At 57.3% G+C, this 22,160-nt stretch overlaps 2 protein-coding genes across 5 annotated transcripts in view; one reads left to right on the top strand and one right to left on the bottom strand.

Annotated features, from left to right (window-relative positions):
- CDH23 (cadherin related 23) overlaps window positions 1-22,160 on the top strand; it is a 391,248-nt gene that overhangs the window by 331,167 nt on the left and 37,921 nt on the right. The window lies entirely within an intron of this gene.
- On the bottom strand, window positions 233-21,853 carry VSIR (V-set immunoregulatory receptor). Of its 2 annotated transcripts, XM_079137125.1 has the most exons (7): window positions 21,673-21,850; window positions 11,965-12,393; window positions 11,384-11,440; window positions 5,852-5,959; window positions 2,498-2,525; window positions 1,319-1,512; window positions 233-1,157 (listed from the first exon to the last, which is right to left on the bottom strand). In XM_079137125.1, exons 1-7 carry the CDS (start codon window positions 21,752-21,754, stop codon window positions 1,120-1,122), a joined length of 936 nt encoding a protein of 311 aa, XP_078993251.1. In that variant the 5' UTR covers window positions 21,755-21,850; the 3' UTR covers window positions 233-1,119. The 2 variants fall into 2 exon arrangements, with proteins under 2 accessions (XP_078993251.1, XP_078993252.1); XM_079137126.1 differs by lacking the exon at window positions 5,852-5,959 and having other exon boundaries at window positions 21,673-21,853.

Raw genomic sequence — 22,160 nt, 5'->3', positions numbered from 1 at the left:
ACCCCTGGATTCAATCCCTGGCACCTCTCCCGCCCCTTCAAAAAAACCCAGATCCTGCCAGACACGGAAGATGTAAGCTGAGCAGAGCGATCTTCTCTGTCCCCTCCTGCCCTCCCACTGGACAGCGGCACTCATGGCATGCAGCAGGAGACCGCATGCAGGGGCGCGGCCCCCAGGCCCCAGGGATCCCGGAAGCAAAGGGTTTTTAAACCGGTGTCCCCAGTCCATCCACGGGGTTTGCACCTGTTGCCCATGTCCTTTTAATAGCACCCCCTTTTCACACTCAAAAATATCCCAGTAAGGACACCCTTGCTACTGACCATGCTGAGCAGTGGGAACAAGGGACAGGGAGGGCAGGGAGGGGTCCTGCTCCACTCACATTCCCAAAAGGCCCCACCCTCCCTCCCTTGCCGTCATCTGTGATGAGTGGCGCAACCTCTGGCCCAGCCTCGAATTGCTCAAGACACCAGTGGGCTCACAGTGACCACTCGGCCCCAGCACGCACTTCCCATTTGGGGGCCTTTGAGGACCCAGCGCAGCAGTGGGAGCCCTGGATGCACTTAACCTGTTGACAGATCCTCAGTGACTCCGCTGGTGGGAGGAGCTGGGGAAGTTCCAGTGATGGGGGAGGGGCAGCTCGGCCCCAGAGCCCCAGGGGTGCAGAGAGTGAGGTCCACAGAGCACCAGCCTCAGGTCAGACAGGGAGCCAGGCCAGCCACCGTGGGCCAGCATCTCTCCACAGCATGTCCTGCATCTCATGCCTGGGCCGGAGCCACTGAGGAGACCAGGCCAGTGCCCACCTCAGCCCCTCCATGCCACCAGGTCCCAAGACTCCTATCCCTGGGCAAGAGGCTGCTGCAGAACTGGAAGTTCTGGATCATTTGGCATCTAGTGATTTCAGGTCTCTGGAAGAATCCGCACTCCAACATCCTTGGACAGGAGTGAGAGGTCCAGCACCTTCTCCCCTCCCTCACATAGCATCCAGAGTGGCGGAGGGTCCAGGCGTTGGGGGTAAAGCAGAGTCTGGGCTCAGAGCAGGAGGGGGGGCCGAGGACACTCACAGGGCCAGCCCTGGCTCAGCTGCACCTGCCCCAGACCCAGCCTCTGCCGCCCGCTGGGCTAGATGGCCTCGAAGTTTGGAGAGTCAGGAACGGGATCTGTGAAGGAAAACAGGCCAAATGAAAGGGGGCGCTGCTCTGTCCTTCAGCCCCCAACCCGTACCATGGAGCTGTGAGGACTTCCCGGGGAGGGCGCCCTATAGACCTTGGGGTCCTGACCTTTACAGGTCAAGATGCTGGAAAGGTCAGAAAGCACTTACCCAGGGACGGGAAGAAGACGTCCCCAGGGCCAGGAGGAGACAGGGGAGTGCTGGGCTCGGAGAGCAGGTGCCGTCCAGACTCAGAAGGCTGACGCTGGGCCATGTAGGACAGCGGGGGCCTGGCCTTGGCCTCAGGCATCCCCTGGGCGGGTGGAGAGGCCTCAAAGCCAGGATTTTCGATTCCTTGGGTGTTGCTGCCAGCGAAGCAGAATGGAAGGTCACCTGCTGCTCAGTACCTGCTGCTCTGCCCTTCCTGCTGTCCCCTTTCCTCTCCTCCTTCCCCCTCGCCCAAGCCTCAGCAGCCTCTCCGGTGAGCAGGAGCCAGGCCACAGGGAAATGGTGTGTGCCCTCTCCCACCTGCCTGAGCTGCAGGCCTCAGGGCAGCCACCAGAACTGATCACAGTCCCTCCTGTGGTCCGACCTTCAGGTGGACACAGGCAGAAGCACCTCCAAAACACCTGCCTCAGGATTTGGGGTCACGTTTCTCTTGGGTCTGAATGGTTAATGGCATTAGGATTGAATGTCCCCAAAGCTTGTTTGGGCTGAGAGGAGGGTTCTCTGAGATGGGAAGAGGACACCCTGTGAAGGCCCTCAGCTCTGAGGTTCCAGCAGGATCACTCACAGGACTCTGCTGACCTGTCTTGGAAATTGTCCCTTTCAAACACAGAGGAGCTCTGGGTTCTGTGTCGTAGGACTGGGGGCCAAGCTCCTGAACCGGGCTCATTCCTGGGCCCAGCTTCCAGGCCCAGCGTCCTGCCCAGAGCCACTCGCAACCCGCCCATCCCTGAGCTGCCGTCCACCTGGGCCCTCCAGTGTCTGCACTCCTGCCTGAGCAGCCCCACCGCTGGCTGTTGGAGGCCCCGTGGGGAGGAACCACCTGGCTCCAGGTGTGGGGCTGGACCGGGCCTGCTGGCCTCCTTTGCATGTTTAGTGTCAGCTGCTTCCTCCCCTCCCGGGCAGACCACCAGGGCCCAGAAGGTGGCTGCTCAGCACTTTCAAGCAGAGTCAAGGCTCAGCCCGCTGGGTGAGGGGTGGGGAGGACAGCCAGCCAGTACAGATGCAGCAGCAGTAGCAGGTGGCAGATCCGCCCCTGACCAGCTGTGCCAGGAGCACAGAGGTCTCCCTTCCCTGACAGCTGACCGAGGGGAGTTTTCTCAGAAAAGTCTGCATGAGCCTTACCTGTCCATTCGCACCAACTCCTGGGCACCTAGGGACAGACAGAGAAGCTGGTCACAGAAAGGAAGGTTGCCCTGATGGCGGATGGCCTCTGGGAACTCTAGGACAGTGCCCGGGCAGGCTCCTGCCTGGCCCAGATTCCACTTCTATTCACTCAGGAGGCCCACGTGTATGTCCAGCAGGTGGGCCCCAGTGAATGGCCCATTTTGACTAAACGTGAAACAGGCTGGAATTCCAAATGTGGGAGACAACATTCACCACCAGGAAAGCAGAGGCGACCAACCCTGCCTCCTATGGCTTGGCTTACAGTGTCAGACCTTCAGATTGGAACGTCCACCAAGGCCTGGCTCCTGAGTTTGCTAACTGTGGTTTCCTGTTTGGACATTTGTCCCCTTCTGGTCTTGAACCTTGGCTTACTGGACTTACTGGGTGGAGTATTCAAGGTCAGTTCCTAATTAGAGGGTTCCTGGTTCTCTCTGCCTCATCCTCCACGTCACCTAACAGAGGTGACATCTATTAGAGGAAGCTTCAGGGGTCTGAGCACCCCACGTCCCAGCCACACAGAGCTGTCACTGCCTTGCCTCACTCTTGGGTCTCCAACCCCCAAAGTGGCCACCAACTAGAAGCAGGAGGCTTAACTTCCCTCCTTCTTGCAGCTCGCCAGGGTCTCCTGCGGGTCCTCACTCTGAGGAGACTTACTGCCACTATGGGGAAACAGCTGTGGGGGAGGGGCGCCACTGCAGGACAAACTGGGAAGTTTCACAAGGGTTCCGAAAATCGGCCAGAACCACGGCCCTGTTTACGGGGTGACTCTGTGTGACAGGCTCCTGGCGGGCGCCCAGCATGGTCGCCTGCTCTCATCCTTTCCTCCACCCTCTGGGGTAAGGATGCTAGTCCCACTTTAGAGCTGGGGAAACCGAGTTGTGGTCTAAGGCCAGATAGGAAGCCACACCCAGAACACCATCCTGCTCAGGGCCCCCCACCCCGTCTTGCTGTTTTTACCCGAGTGGGGCTCAGTCCCCAGCACCCGCTCCTGGCCAGGGCCCAGGCAGCTCCTTGCCCAGAGCACACTGAGCTCCCCTGGCCCGCGGCCTGCCTGCTCTGACCAGCTCCGCCTGCACCCTGGGATTTCCCAGGTGCTTTCTCTTCCCGGGACGCCTATATCAAGCCACGCTGCCTCTCCTCCTGGTGTCTGGACTCTCTAGGGTTGTCCCCCTCTGTTATCTCTTGTCTCTGTCCCTAAGTCTGAAATCATACGACGATTCTTTATTCTCTTTTTATTTTCTTTTGGGATGGAGAGGGGACCGGCCTCAAAGTGTTTTTATTAGAAGATAAATTGTTTTCTGCCTTTCTGGAAGAAGAGGCTAGAGAGGAGCTGCCTGTCACAGAACAGAGCTTGTTGAGTTTCAGGGGATGCGCGTGCCATGGGGGTGGGCAGCATACCCTCCCCAGTCCACTGTGCCCGCACACCCCTTTTCAGTCCAGTTCACCTCTGCCTTCCTGGTGCAGACCAGGACCCTCCTAGGAAGTGCCAACGGCCAGACCTGGACTGAAGGTGTCCAGGTGTGGAGCAGCAGGTACTGGTGACGCCCCAGTCCCCTCCCCACTCTGTCCTCAGGACACCCCCATGGCATTCTGGCCCAGGGCTGTCCCTTCTCTGATTCTCCTTGCCCCAGCTACCCCCGACCCCATACGTGGGCACACAGGACCCCTGTGCGGAAGGGGGGCAACAGAGAGGAGCACGACCCCACCCTACCCAGCCAGCATCCCAGAGTGCGTCTGCTTTCCAGTTCCCGTGCCCTCTTCTGACCGCATGAGAGGCAGGCAGCGCTGTGGTCTGCAGGGAAGGGACAGGCGCTCTCTGGGAGCCACGCCAAGCTGGGCGGTCTCTGTCCTCACCCCTCCCCGCCCACGGAAGGGCAACAGGGGAAGGCAGCGGCTTAAGGCAGCCCTGCAGCCACCCTGGCCTGCTGGGCTCCTCTTCCACTCAGGCCCCAATCCTGTGCCACCCAACGCCAGCCCTGGGCCTCCCTGTCAGGAGGCTGCATAGGTGTTAGGGGAAAAGGGAAATCCTGAGAGTAAGAGAGAGGCAGTCCCAGTCGCCAGGTGATCCACCCTGGGGCTCCAGGCAGGGCCTCCGGAAGGGAGGACAGGGAGAGATCTCCAGCTGAAGGTGACCTGATGGCAGCAGTCCACCCTCAGGTACCTTCTGCATCCAGGCAGAGGGGAGGTAGCTGGGAGGCATTGCAAAGGCAGAAGCCTCCACCCTCCTGCTCTCCGAGGACTGAGGCTGGCCGAGGCTCCCAGCAGGGTCAGGGGAGAGAAGGGACACTGTTACCCAGAACAGGGATATAAAAGGTGTTTGAGGCCATGACCTTGAAGCCTGGCTCCCCCACTTATTTGCTGTGTGGTTCCTTAGGAAAGACACAACCTCTCTGAGCCTTGATTTGCTCACGGAAAAAACATGTGTGAGCAAAAACAATGGTGGTACCAAGGTCTAGGGGTTGTTCTGTGGACTGAGTAAGGGAAGGTGGTAACAGGCCTGGCACAGAGTGGGGCACAGCAGCCCCATTTGCTGGTTTGTTGGCTCTGATGAGCATTTGGATGATATGGTCAAATTACGTACCTTAGAAAGAGCAAGGGTGCAAAATTCCAAGGCTAAGTCCCAGCTCTGCCCTCATTGTTAGGTAACACTTGTTTACTTCTTCTTTTTTTTATTTTGGTACCAGGGATTGAACCCAGGGGCATTCAACCACTGACCACATCCCCAGCCCTTTCTTGTATTTGATTTAGAGACCGGGTCTCGCTGAGTTGCTTAGGGCCTCGCTAAGAGGCTGAGGCTGGCTTTGAACTCTCGATCCTCCTGCCCTAGCCTCCTGAGCTGCTGGATTATAGGCATGCACCACCATGCCCAGCTTTGGTAATTCTTTAATTCATTGCTCCCAGGCTTCTCCTCTGTGAAAGGGAAGGGCTTAGCCAAGGTCACCTCAAAGTCCCCTCCCACTTCTGATACTCCAAAACTCATTTTTGTCCCAGAAATTACTACTAATTATAAAATAAACCCATCCATGCATTAAAGTAGGTCCCCGAGGATCTCTGAGTGATGCCATTTTTCAAAATCAATACGAGCTCCTCTAGTTACTCCCTGTGATTGATTACTCATTCATTCAGCAGAGTTTTTGGTGAGCGCCAAGCCAGCACGGCCTGGGAGCCTAAGTACCTGGCAGGCACTCAGGCCCCAGAAAACATGTGCCTGGGTTTCCTCCTCTCTCAACCAAGGAGCCCAGCCAAGGAAGGGAAAGGAACACGCCCGCCTGGCACCTTGGAAACCCCAGGCCCCCGTGGGCAGGTACTCACGGCGGTGGGAGGCGGCCTGCCTCTGCTTGTAGACCAGGAGCAGGATGAGCGGCAGGCAGAGGATCCCCACGATGCAGGCGCCCGTAGCCAGGGCTGCAGCCGTGATGTCTGTAAGGGCAGAGAGGCGGCCAAGGTGAGGCCCCATCCCCACTGCTCCCCCAAAGGGAAACTGAGGCCCAGAGAGGAAAGGCTGGGCAGCAGGGGGACCCAGCAACTCCGTGACCTGCAGAGGCCCAGGGGGTCTGAGAACCTCCTTTCAAAGTTACAGCGATCCCCAAGGTGGGTCCAGAGCACAGAGAAACCAGGCCTGGGGCAGCTGAGGCAGCTCCAGGGAAGAGAGAACAGACCCGCCCACGAGGGAGAGCTGGACCACCCTGGGCCACAGGTTGTGCCCAAGGAAGCGGGGCTGGGCGCAGTGACGCATGCCTGCCATCCCAGCGGCTCAGGAGGCTGAGGCAGGAGGACGGTTAGCTCAAAGCCAGCCTCAGCAACTTAGTGAGGCCCTAAGCAACTTATGAGACCTGTCTCTAATAAAATACAAAAAAGGGCTGGGGCTGGGTCTCAGTGGTTAAGCGCCCCTAGGTTCAATTCCCAGTACCAAAAAATAAAAAGGGAAGTAGGCCTTTCACAGACACTGTTCCACAGAGTTCAAGGTCAAAAGAAGCCCTTGCAATGAAAAAGTTTTAGAAATAGAGATGATGGTCCCACAGTACTGAGAATGTAATTCAGTTGCATGGCATTGAATTGTCCCCTTAAAGAGGGTTAAAATGGCAAACTTTATGTCATAGGTGTCTTACCATAATAAAAATAAAAATCCCCCCCCCATCGAGGGACCCCTTAGCTCTGGTGGGGATCCCAGGAAGCCCCACCTCTTGGTCTCATGCACACAAATCATGGGGGGAAATAAACTGGAACAAGAACTTAGAAAGATGTTCATCCCTGTCTGACGTTTTTGAACACTGAGCTTTTTAAGTCACCAAAAAAAAAAAAGAAAGAAAGAAAAAAAAATTCAGAAATGTCTTCCTCCCTCTCGAGCTCCACGGCCCTCGTCTGTCCGTCTAGCGCCACTGCCTGCGTAGGCAGCAGATACGGGATCGTAGGACCATTGCTGTCCGCTGATCAGCGCTGGAGCATCTCTCTGTGAGAATGGAGACCCACCCCATCTGCTCAGGCTCTATCGCACATGGCTCCCCCCAGTTTATAGGACCACGTCCTCCTGGTGGGCGTGTCAGCTGCCTGTTGGTTTTGCAGTGAGGCCTTCTGAGGCTGGCATCCCTGGCCGCCAGGAAGGTGCCTCTGAACACATGCCTTCCTAGCGAAATCCTAAGCCAGAGGGTGGCCTGGGAGTTTTCTTCAGGCGATTACTAAATTGCCCTCCAAGAAGGCTCTGCGGCACCGCAAGCCCAGCGGCATGGGGAGGGGAGATTTCTTTTGGTCCAGCTGCTGACTGGAGGGGTGCTGCTAGGAACATGAGCCCAAGAACCACGACTGACCGACCGGCATAAATGCACTTCCTTCCCACTTTGCTCCCTTCCCTTGACCAAAGACGGCCGAGACCTCGTGGCAGTGCAGCTTCCCCCAGAGAGCTTGAGGGGAGGCAGGGAGGCTGGGACCTCAGTATTGCCTTTGGATTTTATTTGGGAATACAGGCCATGCTTTTTTTTTTTTTAAATTTCATTGTATGGCCAAACAACCCAGCAGTGTAAACAAGCTTGCCGGGGGTTTGTTCACTTGGCAGAAGAGAACAAACCGTTTTCAAGCACTTTAGAAGCACTCTTCCGTACAGGAACAGTTGCTGGGCTCATTACCAAACAAGTTCCGCTCCACATTAAAGCAGGCTCCCTGCAGACTTTAGCCAGGCTGCATCTTAACGTGGAATATTGAAAGTAAAAGCATTCGGTAACTCAGGCCGTTCCTGTTTCCAAACCCCATCAAAGGACCTCAGGGTGGGCGATGTCTAAGGAGCTGGCTGCAAAGCACTGTCTTCTGGTCACCAAAGCATGGCTCCCCCGCCCGTTACTAAGCAACACTTAGTGTGGTCCACCAGGTGCTCACAGACTCTCTGCCTGGGAGGCTCCCCAAGTGGAGGGCCCCTCAGGAGATCAGCATTGAAAACCTGAGTTTTTCTTAGAACCTGGGCTGAGAATTGAGGCTGGAGAGGGGCTCTGGGGATGGGCATGTGGGCCCAGCTGCCCTCTGGAGTCGTGGGCATCTCTGCAGAGCCCAGCCTGGCCCCGGTTCCCCACCCCTCTCCCCATGTACCACCAGTGCTGGGCCAGCATCACTGGGGGTGCTTGGTCACTGAACCAGTGTCAGGCTCATCCTGGGGAGGTGATAAGGCTCCAGCAGAGGCGGTTGCCAACCCCTCACTAGGGCGAACGCCAGGCCCCCACAGCAGCAGGGCAGGGCGGGAGGGAGGGCCTGCCAGGCTTCTCCTGGTGTCCACACGGAGGACAGAGTTCGGCTTCAGAGGGTGGGACAGCTGGGTCCCCCAGGAGGAGGTTGGAGGAGGGCAGATAAAGCACGTCCTGCCGAGCTGGGGCGTGGAGAGCAGCAGAGAGGGCGCGGAGCCCCTTTCCCGGGCTCAGTGAAGAACAGCAGCTTCTGGGCAGCGTGGCAGCCACATGGGCTCCACCTTCCCCAGTCCCTGTCCCCGTCTCCTGGGACCTCCTCCCCACTCAGGTGACTTGTACTTCCACTTACGTCAGAGTCTAGCTATTCCCGCACCCAGGGATGACATTTAGAGCCTTAGGCTACAGCTAGAGAAGGAAAACTTAAGAACTTCTTGGCTAGAAGGTTTGCCAGCTGACCAGGGGCAGAGGCTGCTGAGCAGCACCTGTCTTAGAGCAGGGACTGGCCTCTTGCCAAAGGGAAGCAACCGTGGAGAGCAGCACCCAGCATCCAGCCCTGGGCCCTCGAGCAGTGACAGGTCACCAGGCACATGGCTCTAGAACAATCTGCCTGCTGCCATCTGCTTGCCACCCTGCCTTGGCGCAGGGGGATGGATGAGTTGACTTGGAAGTTAGGCATCCAGAAGTAACAATAGCCACACCTATAGGGCACCTACTATGTGCCAGGCAAAAGCACTTCATATGTAATACCTCATTTTAGTCTCAGAAAAAGCCTGGGAAGTAAGCACTGTTTGAATCTTCTTCACTTGGCATATGAAAAAACGAAGGCACAGAGAGGTTAAGCAATGGGGCTGGTTCAGGATCCGCGTTCTTAACCATTTCACCCCACGGCCTTCCCCAGAAGGGACTCAGGTTGCAACCACAGTGCGCACAGTGTTACTAGTTACCAATGTTTTAAAATTGAGAGAGTTCATATACAACCTGGTGTCTGACTGCCTGAAAACTCAGCGGCTCTGGCAACACTGGGCTCCCATCCTGACACGCAGACCGCTGCGCAGTCCCCACCCTGCCCTGCTGTCTTACTCACCAGCTCCACGGACCTGGGGGCACGAGAGTTTTCCACCCCGACACAGCCCCTTGTCTGACCCTGTTGCCTCACTGTCAGAAGGACAAGAGCACAGCTGCTCCCATTGCTTAGTTTGAAATTGGTACCCAGAGAGGGGCAGAGCTGCTCAGAGCCCCACACCCGACCCCCACGCAAGGTCAAGTGGCTTCTCACCCGGAAGTCAGTCTTAGTGCCCACTGTATAGGTTGCTAAACCAAGAGTCTGGAAGGGGGAACTTTGGGAGTCCTCAAAGTCATCATCCCCTGCCCTCAAGAGCTGTGACAGAAACAAACATGTCCCCCTGGGGAGCGAGGCTTCATTGTGTCTGAAGAGTTGGACAGGGATGAAAACATCAACACCCCAGGACAAGGTGCCAGCCACAGAAGCCTGGCCTGCTTTTGGAAGTCAAGTTCAAGTTCTGCCGGGTGTCCTGGGACCTCCCAGACACCTTCCTTTCCCTGCGCGCCTCTGGGTCAGGAGAAATGATCCCAGCCTCCGCTCCCTCTCCAGCTTCACCCCCTCAGCATTCCCTCTGTCCCCCAGACTGAAATCAGACAGCTTATTTTCAGCAAGTCACGTAGACCCAGGGGAAGGTGGTGGCCTGCAGGCAGCTGTGTGACCAGAATCGAGCACTCTGACCTTTCCTCTCAGCTCTGGGTCGGAGAGCAGGAGCAGGACCCCTCGCCTGCCTGAGGCTGGGTGTCTGCGGCCGTGGCCCCGGGGCAGCCGTGGCGTCTGCGAAGGGCCCCTCGGCGCCACGAGAGCTTGTGGAGGAAGAAGTGGGACCGGGGTGTCTACTCAGAGCGAAGGAGCCGTGGGGAAGTGAATGCCACTCACGCCCCACTGGTTGGCCACCGGTCCCATGCACACAGTCCTGAGCAGCTGCCCCAGAAAGTGGCCACTCGGGGGAAGTGAGGACGGCAGGGGTGGTTTGGTACTGAGGTGACACTCGAGCTCTGCCGTGTGCCAGGAGAGGGGCTGGGCCCCTGTCCACACAGGTCTAACTCAGCCCGAAGTGCATGTTCTAATTTTTGCTCCTGGACGCTCTCTTTGTTGGCTGGAAAAAAAATGGGTAGTTTGAAGCCAGGCATGGTGGCATACACCTGTAATCCCAGCAACTGGGGAGGCTGAGGCAGGAGGCTAGAGAGTTCAAGGCCAGCCTCAGCAACTTAGTGAGGTCCTAAACAACTTAATGAGACCCCCCTCTTGAGATTAAAAAAGTAAATAAATAAAAAGGGATGGGGATGTGGCTCAGCGGTTAGCCCCTGAGTTCACTCCCTGGTACTGAGGGAAAAAAAAAAAAGGAAAAGAAAAAGAAAAAATGAGTCGCTTGAGTAAACAGTTACCACCGCCTTTGAGCTGGGGTTTGCCTGGGGGCTGAAGTGTAGCTGTCCCCCTTCTGGCTTATGCCCTCATGCACGTCCACCTGGAGGCCAGGGACACAGTGTTCCCTTCTGTATCTCTGGGTCCTAGGCAGGGGCAGGTCCACACAGGCTTCCTGCTGAATGCTGGGTGGCCAGAGGCTATGGAAGCCACAGCCCTCTCCTCTTCGAAGAGTATCTCTAAGATGTGTCCCCTTACCTGCTGTCTCCAGGCTGCTGGGCTTTCTCACCTGACCTCTGGGTGCTCGGTCACCCATGACAGTAGTGTCCCCTACCCTGAGGGCAACACTGCATCTGACAGTCACTCACTGCCCTGCACATCCGGCCTCCGCCCCCAAGGTGGGAAGGAGGGGACGTGAGCAAAGCTAAGCAGACTTGTAGCCAAATTCCAGCTGTGCTACTCCGGGCTGTGTGTTTGGGCAAATTGTGGCACCTCTCTGGGCCTCCATTTCTGTGTATGTGGAGTGGAAATGGTGAGGCCTGAGTCACAGAGGCTGCGGGGAACATGAAGCAGCTGAAAAGGGGACCGGCTCCTGGGGTCGCAGCCAAGGAGGAAGCAAAAGGTCTGGGAGGCACAGGGAGGAAAGCGTGATCCCTGTGCACGAGGAAATGAGGTCAGAGTTCAGAGCCAGGCCTGGGCTGCGGATGCGGACAGAAAGCAGAGGACTCTCGGGGGACGCGAGGGTGGTCTTACTTTCGCTCTCCCCGGGGGAGGATGGATACAGGATGCATTTGGATGGACTGTCTTTGCCTGTAGGAGCAAAAAGAAGGGCCGTCAGCTGAGCGTCACTCCCAAAAGGCCAGGGAGGCCCACGAAGCCCGCGTGCCCCTCGCATGTGTCACGGGTACGCCAGCTGCAAGTTCATACCCTGCTCATTCTCATGCCACCCCCAGGGGCAAGAGGGCACCTGTGGGCACCCACGCTTCTATCCAGTCTCCAGCCCTTGCCTTCTTAGCTGGACACGCACACAGACACACACACAGCCGCTTAGCCAGCCACCAGCTCACACCAGGGCACCTGTCAGTCATGCCAGTGCCTAAACCCTCCATGCCACCGCCACCGTGCAGTCACCCTGCCAGCCCAGGTGTATGCACATGAAAAGCCACAGACGCCCCCTCCCCCTCCATCACACCGGCTAACCACACATCCACGCCCACACACAGCCACTCCTCCTGCCCACACCCGCTGCAGGGCCAGTGTCGCCATGGAGTCCCACCACCCAGCAGGTCGCCTGCCGCAGCACACGCCCCAGGCCGCGCGCAGCCGGCCCTCACCTCTCTGCACCTGCAGCTCCATGGCCCCGTGGACCCTGTGTTCCGGGTGGTGGTGCCTGATCTCCACCACCAGGCAACAGTAGAGGCCGCTGTCCCCCAGGGTCAGGTTGCTCAAGGTGATGGAGAAGTTGCCGTGGTGGTCGGAGGCTGACGCCACCCCGCGGCTCTGGGCCAGGTCCTGGCTGCCGTTGGTGGTGTGGTGGTCCCAGTGGTGCAGGCGAAGGTTCTGCAACGTGAGGTTGCGGATGGGTCGGTGCTCCGAGCAGACTTGGACCTCACCCCGCGAGCTGCGGTACCACGTCTTGTAGAAGGTCACGTCGTGCCCTTTGGACACAGGGCCCAAGAGCCTGCAGGTGAGGGTGACGTTCTGTCCCTCGGGACACATGTACAGGGAATATGGCGTGGCCACCTTGAAGGCTGCCACCAGACCTGCTCAGAGAAAGGACACCCAGTCACCTGCCTGAGAGCACCAATCCTCCAGCCTTGCTTCTCCATTGGTACAGAATGCACCCCAGCCTCGTGGAAGGAGCCACACGAGCCCAGCCAGCTGGGGGCAGCCCTGGGAGGGGGACCAAGAGAGGAGAGATCCAAGGCAGCCAGGATGTATCCCCTCCTGGTGGCTTTGCCCAGGGTGGCCCTGCACTGCCAGCTTTGATGCCCAGCACTGCTACATGCTACCCTGCTGGGGGCCATCAGCCCCTCTGCCCCTTCCCATCTCCTCCCCAGTGGGCACGTATTATGTGCAAGGCCATGTCAGGTGCTGCCCTTCACCTGATGCCAAACACAGGGAGCCAATGGCCTCGCCGACAGGCAGGCCTGCATTCCTGACACAGGGACCCCGCGGACAAAGGCAACAGCCTTCCGGGGATCAGGGTGCTGGTCAGGGCACTTATGAAAGGAGGGAGGGTCTTTGGACTTGATGGACAGGTAGGATTTAGCAAGTAGAAAGAGCCTGAAGCAAGGCTGCAAAGGAAGCCGGAAAACCCAAGGTGACTGAGGGACAGGGACGAGGAATGCACAGCAGGTCAGCTCATCCACGCCTCTGCCGCCCTCTTGCCCTTAGAACCATCGTCTAATTTTTTTTTTTTCCAATAAGCAATCCTGGTCCTCTTGACCTTACCCCATTTCTCCAGTATTTAAGTATGTCAACCCCCGAAACACTGGCTTTTGACAACAGAATACTGGGGAAGAGGCTTGCTCCTCTGTCTAGCTGTCTGAGTCTCGGTTTCCTCGTCTGCACAGTGAGAAACACACTAGCTCCAGCACAGGGCTGAGGCGGGCGGGGGGAGGGAGTGCCGCCCTCTGCAGACACAGGAAGGGTCGCTGCCGGTATTGCACCACAGGGGCTGTTGTCATTTTCATCTGACATCCCAGGGGCTGTAGGCTCAGCAGACAGGGAAGAAGGGTTTGGAAATAGGTTCAAACAAATACGTGCTTTCACTGCCCCAGCCAGGACCCAAGGTCACACAGCCTCCTCCTCCAGGCGCCCCCTCCCAGCCCCTAGACCCCAGCACCCTCAGCAGCAGGCTGGGGGCACTACCCCAGAAAAACCAAAGCCTTGCCCACTCAAGAGAGAGGCAGCCTGCGTGGCTTTTGGAGTGAGACCAGCTGCCCTGGAGTCCAGTAGCCATGGCTCTGAGCCTCAGAGTCCTCACTGGAAAGCAGAAATGGAAACATCTCCCTGGCTGACTTGAGTGGAGGATTAGCGATAATTTACATGGAGTGTTCTGGTGCTTAATTACAGGTGAGCTAGATAGTTCTCTGATTCAACTCAAGACCCATTTCCTAGGAGTGGGGGGAAAATGGAATGGAGAATCCAGCTTCAAATTTTTTCCTACTACAGTGTGAATGACTGATAATGGTTTGTGATCCAATCCTGGAGTGCTTGTGTATTTAAAGGAGAGTATCATCGCTGGGCCTGGTGGTGCACACCTATAATCCCAGTGGCTCAGGAGGCTGAGGCAGGAGGATCATAAGTTCAAAGCCAGCCTCAGCAACTTAGTGAGGCCCTAAGCAACTCGGCAAGACCCCGTCTCTAAGTAAAATATAAAAAAAGGGCTGGGGATGTGGCTCAGTGGTTAAGCACCCCTGGGTTCAATCCCAGGTACCAAAAATAAATAAATGAATAAATAAATAAGTAAATAAAGGAGAGTATCAGGAAACAGCAAAGCCATGGTCCCAAAGCGTACATCTGCAGGAGTAGAGTAGATCCAGAAGGTAAGGAAAACAGATATACCAGGGCCTTCTCTTGCTCTGCCTAAAAATGGAGCCAGCCTTTTGGAAGTCATTGCCAGGGTGAACAGAGACTTCAGAATTTCTTTGGAAAGACCCTCCTCTCATTTACAGACCCAGGAAGGAAACCGATTTGACTGTAAATTCCAGAGGGTGTGAACTCAGAGCCTGGAACATGGCAGGCTTCAGGTAAAGCAGGATTCAGTTTACACTGTAACAAGAATAGCCCGTGTTGTGTGCGAGGCTAGGGCTGCGGCGCAGCCGACAATGCCGAGAGGCAGTTGTGTTTGGTCCCCTTCCGCGGCTGAGGAAACCCGGCGCACAGAGTGGCTCACTGAGAATCGCACAGTAAGCGCTAAAGCCAGAGTCAGACTCAGGATTAGATGCCACACCACAGGAAAAATTCCCCAAACTGGAAGCCCACAGGCCACGTCCAGCCTTCAAACATTTCATTTGACCCTCCACGCATTTTAGATGGTTTTGCTAGCACGTAAAATTCAGGGATTTGATATGAAAATTCCTGATTCCTAACTGACTCCTCTGAAAATCAGGCCACACCAAGCCAGCTCTCCGCGAGGCAGCTGTGAGCTGGAGCTAAGAAGCAGCCGCCCCTTTCCGCTTGCCACAGTCTTACCACTCCCTAATGCCTCCACCTGCTTCACCCTCTCATCAGATTTCCTCGGCTCCGTGGACATTTGAATTTGTGACAGGCTCCTGGTTCCTCGAGCTAGCCAGGGTGGAGGCTTGACTGCCCAGGCCCATCCGTGTGACCCTCAGGCTCAGACAGGAGTGGAGACCAGAGCAAGAAGCGAAGCACAAAGCCGAGCTCCGTGGCAGCCTGGGGCCCCCACGTACACAGAGGTGTGGATGGGTGGGGCCCAGATGTGGGCTTAGTGGGGAGGCCATGTGAATAGGGAGGGGACCAGGCACCAGCTGAGAGCCCTTGAAGGCGAAGCGGTGGTGCTCCTGACCCCAGCGTGGCACCAGGACAGCGAGAAGGGACTTTGCATCACTGGAGGATTTTCCTTGCAACCCCCCCAGGGGGACACAGAGACCCCAGGAGAAGGGGCATTGCTCAATCCCACCCCCCCTCACACATGCGCCCATGGGTCCCAAAGGACCTCTTCCCCTTTTAGAAAAAAAGGAGAAGCTGCCCCGGATTGGGCAGGGCGGGCGGAGGGTGGGCGTGGTCGGTTTCCAGCACAAGTCCAGACAGGAGCGGACTGGGGAGCGCTCTGTCCTGGGCGCGGGGGAGGAGGGCCAGAAGCATCCCGCCCGGAGTCCGGAGTCCGAGGCTCCCGCTGACAGCACGTAGCCCAGAGAGGGCGGGCGCGCCTGCGCACCAGCCCTGTTCTCGGGATGTGTACCGTCCGGCTGGAATTATAATTATTTGGCAGGAGGATGTTGCTTATTGTCAGGAGCAGATCCTTTTGGACACCTGGGTCATTGTCAGAGACCGGGGAAAGTGGGTGGGGAGGAAGGCCCCCGGGTCCAAGGGGGCCAAGAGCGGGTGGGACAGGAAGGTGACCCAGGCCCTGGCCTGAGCGGTGCCAGGAGGGAACCTTCAGTCACCTCACCAGGCCTTGGCTCCCAGGCGCACCTGGGGGAGGAGAGCTATGAGCCAGGAAAGTTCTGGATCTCAGCAAGATCCTGGGGTCCTGGTGCCCACTTAGCTTTGCCCTTGCCGTGTGACCTTGGGCACCTTCTCTGGGCCTCCCTCTCTTCATTTCCTTTTGAGAAACTCCACATTTCAAGGTCACCTGCGCATCTGGGACTCTGTGGGCCGGAGGGACAGGCCAGGTTGTTTTATGACTATTTTTACATGTTAGGCCCTTGTCAAGCTCATTTAATTCTCCAAACACCCCCTGATATGGGTATTATCATCCCTACTTTAAGGATGTGGAAAAAGACTCAGAGATGTCAAGCCACTTGCCTAAGGCCACACAGCCCTATGTGGCTGAACTGAGATCCACGCCTTAAACACCCCAGCTCTGCCGATTGCAGACAGGAAGAGCCCCCCAACCTCCAGGGGGTGGAGCTGACGCTCATCTTTTAGCTGTTGAGAAAGAACTGACCCCAAGTTGACCCCTATACTCACTGCCTCAGACCTGAACTGAAATCATTCTTTCATTCCACAAATATTTAGCAAGGTCCTAAAAGGAGACCAAAGCAGAGGCATGTTCTCAGAATTTAGCCCTGTTTCTCCACTTTCTAGCTGGGGCCTGGCCACGGGTGGAGCTCGGCCTCTAGTTAACACTTCTGCCCCAGTACAGGGGAAGGGGCCTCGGTGCCCTCCCCTCTTTCCACCCAGCATGCCCCTGGCGAGCCCCCGTGGGCGCGTGTGGGTGTGCACAGGCCTGTGTATTTTCCCTGACAGGCATGAGCTTTACCCACGGTCGCCAAGGCAACACCCCAGCCTTTGGAGGTGGGTCCCCAGCTTGATTAGTCAGACTCCAAGGCCCCACCCAAACAGCTGAACTCTGTCCAGCTGCTGGGGTTGCCAAGTAAACACTTATTAATCGCCTGCTGTTGCTGGTGCTGCACTAGATGAAAACTGGTCCCTGGCCGCACAGGAGGCCCCAGCAGATGTGGGACCTGCCTGTAGCTCCCAGCCAGGCCCTGTCCTCCAGAACAGCCCACGGGCTACAGGAAAAGCTGGGCTCTGCCTTCGTCAGGATGCAAAGCTCAGGGAAACAGAGGCAGAGACTGACCAGGATGAGTCTGCTGGTTCTAGAAAAGGAAGTGCCCCAGAGCGAAGGCTGAGGCCCTGAAGCCAGCAAGTCTGCCCAGGGGGCTCTCGGGCCCGCGAGGACAAAGGGCATCTCAGATGTGTTTATTGATACCTGCCCCAGCAGGAAGTGTCCATTCACTTCGGACCAAGGAGGCCGGGAAGGGGAAGCCAGGCTCTATGGGAGGAAGCCACACTTCCAGCACCTTGGGAAGCCGTCCGTGCATCCGGGGCTGGAGGCTCCTGGCCAGTGTGCCTCCCCAGGGAGGGCCTGGGCAGTGGGCCAGAGGCCTGGCTGGGATGGATGAGCCCACCCTCGACTCCGGGACCTCCCCGGGGCTCTGTGTGCAGCAGGACCACAGCCTCCCTCAGAGCCACTCTGTGAGGACGCCCTGAGCTCCCGTTCAAGTGCCCCCACCCCTACTGTCCGTCAGAGCAGGAGGCTCGGCTCGGGGTGGGAGCAGCAGCAGCAGCAGCTACTTCGGGCCGGGTGTGGTTCTAGGCACTTTGATGTAGACTCGCTCCCCCCCACTGTGAGGTAGGTGCTGGAATCATCTCCATTTTACAGACGTAGAGGCTGGAGCGCAGAGAGCTCTGGAGCTAGCCCAGGGACTCGCAGCGAGTAAACTGCGGCAGGAATTTGAACCCAGGCCTGCAGAGGTCTGACACCCTCCCCCCCCCCCCCCCCATTATTCTCCAGAGACCAGAGGTAGCCGGGGACTGGCCGAAGGCCCCACCTTCTGCCCACAGATGGACAGATGGCCTGACCAATGAGGGCTCAGCTTCACTGGTGGCATCTATAACTTAGGTAGTTTTACTTTTGGTTTTACGATATTGAATAACATTGAATCATACAGAGAGAAAGTCATTCCCTTTTCAATTCTCTCTCAGTCCTGATTACATCAAAGAGAAAGTCCCAGTTTGATGCCACCTATGTCTTTTCAAAACATCTCGATGTAAAGGCTAATTTCCTCTCCTCCTCCTCCTCCTCTTCCTTATTATCATCATCATCATTATTGTTAAAGAGACAGCAGTAGGTTTCAAATTCAGAGCTTTCCCCGGACTGAAGTTTCCAGCTAGCATTTACTAACTCTACTTGGTTTTCCTATTATGTATTTCTATGATTTTGTTCTATTTATGGCAGGTGATACGGGCTTTCCACTTAAGACGATGATAAAAAGTTTCCTTTTAAAATCTACTTACCTAAACAAAACAATGAGTAGATTAAAAGGAAAAAAATAAGTAGATACGACAGCAGGCAGACACAACCAAAATCACAAAGGGGATGAGAAAACGGGCTCAGGAAACACCAGCATGGAACTGCTCTTCAGAAGAGAGGAGTCCACATCACTGAGACCAAGTCACCCTGAGCCCATCGTGTTTGGGATCCCACGATGAGTGACTAACAGAGGCAGGACTTAATCCCAGATCCCCATGGGAGATAAGATCCTACGTGAAAAGGCTAAAGGAGCGGGGCTCACTTAGCAGCAGAACAACTCATTACTGAATTGCTGATGGCCAAGATGGCGGCCACCGTCTCTGTCTTTGGGGATGGTCAGAGTGAGCACATGGACCAAATGAGATGAGATACAAAAAAGGTCCCACAGAGATAAGCAACCCCTGGGCCGGCTCACCTCGAAGCTGCTTGTCCCCATCTCTGGAGGACCTTAAGAGGAGAACCTTTAGGGGCATTTCAGACTCTAAGTCCCTCTAGATGTCTGTGAGTGACTGCCCAGCCTGGGCATCCTCAGACTCCAGGATTCTGGAGAGTCCAGTCCTGGCAAGACCAGTCCACACCTTCCCATGTGCTGGGTACTCTGCAAGGCCCCGCAGACAGCCAATGGCAGGTGGTCCCCAGAAATGGAGAGGTGACATGTTATACAGCAGTCACAAGGCTCAGCCTCCACATAAGGTGTCTGCTCATCGGCTCTGCATGGGCTGCCTCTGAGGAGGGGAGACTGGTAACTTGGAAGGGGGTGCTGGGGATCTTGCCCCATGCGACAGAGCAGCAAATGGCCCGCTTGGGATTTGAGCCTCGGCCTGACACTCCCAAAGCCAACTGTTAAGTGAGGGGTGGGTGGAAAGCTGCGGTGGGTGGGACACATGACCCGCGGCACCCGCTTCCCCTTCCCACAGTCTTGCCCTCGGAAGGCCACTGCCGTGCCAGAACTGCTGGGAGACCCACGGGGCATCTGAGAGCACAGTGACGACCCCTGGCTTAGCCTCCTCTGGTGGCCTAAATCCTGGCCCCTCGAGCTCAGCATGTGGGGCTCCAACACCACCAACAGGCCAGATGGACCCTGGAGGGCCCTCCCATCCTTCCTCCTGCTCAGGCCAAAGATCTCATACACCACATGGAGGCAGCAATGCGCCACCTCCTGGGCCACCCTCTCCCAGGAAGGTCAGGCCCAGCACAGAATCTGTGCCCTACTTGGGACAAACAGGAGCAATTAGCCCAGCTCAACTAGGGGCCCCCTGGTATTTTCTGATCCCTGGGTATATCACCTGGCACAGGATAGATGCCCCCTCATCCCCACAGACTGGCACGCAGGCTTTTTCTCTCTACTCCAGGGCCTCTGGGCAGTGGGCCATGGATTTCCTAAGAGTTGACCACTGCTGTGTCAGCCTTGCCACATGGGGTTACTCAACAAGCAGCCTCATTTACCATGAAGGGGAAGATGGGGTCACCCCTCCCTAAACCCGGCACACCCCCACAGCTTGAATGTGTTGGTCCCAGAGTTTGGAACTGAGCCAGCCTGTGAGAGCGGAACAAGGATAGAACCTTCCACGATCCTCGGAATGTCTGTGGGGAAGAAGGGGTGCTGGCACTTTGGGGTATGCTGGCTCTAGAGGTGTCCCCTCCACCCTTCCGCCCTGTCTCAGGACATGAAAGGGGCATCTCCCATGTTTCTTGAGTTCCCAAGCACCTTGTTAACCCAGCTGGAGAAGAGGCCTGCCCCAGCTCCTCCATCTCCCTTCCCCAGGCACAAGGGCAATCCAGCACTCAGCATTCTCAACACCCTGCTGATCAGGCTGTGCCCAGGTCCCCTGTGTGGTCCCTCCCAACTGCACAGGTTACTAGGTAGGAGGAGCGTGCCTGTTACAGGCAGTGCTGAGCCACGCCAATAAGGAGAGGAGGCTTCTCCGGACTCCGTTCAGTGGCAGCCCTGAACTGGTCCCAGGGAGAGACGGCCCTTGGGTGCACCAAGTAGTTTGAGCAGCCAAGACCTCTGGGAGTGAAGGCTCCAAGCTATGGAGGCAAAATAGGGTGAGGGGTGCTGAGCTCCCCTGGGGACACCTCCATTACTGGATGTGCTGCAGCTGAGTCCCCAGGCCCTTGTTCCCCAAGACGGTTTCCCAAACTGGGGCTGGGAGCAACCCAGCCAAGGGAGGGGCACGAAAACAGGAAGGGCTTCATGGGGCCACATGGGGGAGGGGGCAGAGCTGGTGGCCCAGGGTGGGTGGGGTGCAGGTCTTCCTGCCTGCCACCACCATCCCCTGCTCCTTCTGGAAGCTGTGCCCTTCCATGAACCATGTGTGGACTGCACCCTCCCCACAAGCCCCACTCCCCCACCTGTTGGGGTGTCATCTTGAAGAATATCCAGGCTGGAGATTAGGCCCCTCCAGACTTGGGCTCCCTCCTCCTTATCAGAGGCCCAGGCCAGCCTTCCAGTGCTAGATAACAAGCCACCTACAAGCACCCCAACTTGTTTCCTGGGTGTCTTCCAGTTCTCTGTCTCCTCCTCTCCCTCTTATCCCATCGTCCCCCCTCCTTCTCTTCTTCTGACCTGCCCATTGGATCCCTCTGCCAAGCCCTCCACTCCGTCCTGCCTCCCTCTGACTCCCTCCATGACTCACACTTTCCCCCAGCCCTCCCCATCATGTTTGGATCCAGAGGCTGCCTGCCAGCCCCCTCTTCCCTTGAGTCTCGGCTTCCTCTACTCTGTTCAGACAAGAAGCAGGGACCAGGCTGTGGGTACCAGGGCCCCCATCCTGCCCCCAGGAGCCCCTGAGTCCTGTCCAGGACACCTAACGGAGTCCTGACAGGGTGGACTATGGAAGTGTGGGACTTCTATGTCTGAGCTTAGGATATTGAGGCCACAGAGATGCCACAAATCATCCAAGGACCCAGAAGAGGCTCTTGCTGAGCTTGGAGAGTGTCCCACATCCTCCCCAGTAGCCACAGTGATCTCTGAGCTGCAGCCTTACAGATGTCAGGAACTTGCTGACCCTTATTCTGGTCCTCAGACACTCAGAATAGGGACCAAGTGGGTAGAGCTGTCCTGGGAGTGGACAGTGCCCTCCCTGATCAGGGTCCACCCAGGTTCAGACAGGAATGTCCCCAGGGTACTGGAGCCCAGAGGCAAGAAGGGCAGGGAGATGCCAGAGCTGTCAAAAGGCGGTCACATTCACTCACTCACACTAGAGCTGCCTTCACCTTGGCCCTCCCCTGTCTTGCAGAAGCTACTTGTGCCCTGTGCTCTCTGGGTGAGGAAGGGTGGGACAGGCAGTCCTCAGGGGACAGTCTTGCCTGCTCCTTCAGCAGCTGTCAGTGTGCAGATGTGCCCAACACCAGATGGGGCACTTGGCACCCTGCCTAGTGGTCCCAGCAGCCTCAGTGCAGTAGAGTGGAGGTCACAGCAGGCTGAGGAGACTCATGGGGTGCTCCTATTTTGCTGTGTCTCTCCCATGACCCGCTGTCCTCTCTCAGGGCTCTTTCCCAGCGCCCAGCTGCCTGGGGACCTTACCTCGGGACGCAGCCAGGAAGAGAGCGAGGAGCAGGGGCCCCCAGCGCCAGCCACCGGCCTCAGGGACCCAGGTGACGCCCATGTCACGGTGGGGCAGAGCGGCGTCTGGCACAGCGGGGCGGAGCGGGCGGTGGGCGCTCAGGATCACTGCCGGAGCGCGCAGCTGGCCGGGGCAGCCTCCCGAGTGAGTGCGGAGCCAGTGAGCGGCGGGCGGCCGAGCCAGGCGGCTCCGGGGCCCCACAGCGCCCCCGGGGGGCCGCGGGCGGCACTGCAGCTAGAGGGCCCGGCGGGCGGGGCCTGGGCTGCCGGCGTGCCCGCCACTCAACCTCTTGGTATCTGGTGTAAAGCCCTGCGCACCGACTGCCCAGGACTTTTAGGAGATTATTACTTTGCACAGCCAAGGAGACTTGGTCTCACCTGGCAGGGTGGCGTGACGAGCATAGTTTTGTATCTGTCCCCACCCTCCTGCCTTTCAGCCCTTGTACCCT

This window comes from Sciurus vulgaris (assembly GCF_902686455.1).
Source record: "Sciurus vulgaris genome assembly, chromosome: 4".
Taxonomy (NCBI): Eukaryota; Metazoa; Chordata; class Mammalia; order Rodentia; family Sciuridae; genus Sciurus; species Sciurus vulgaris.
The sequence above is the reverse complement of the archived record's forward strand: the minus strand, read 5'-3'. Positions and strand labels throughout refer to the sequence as shown.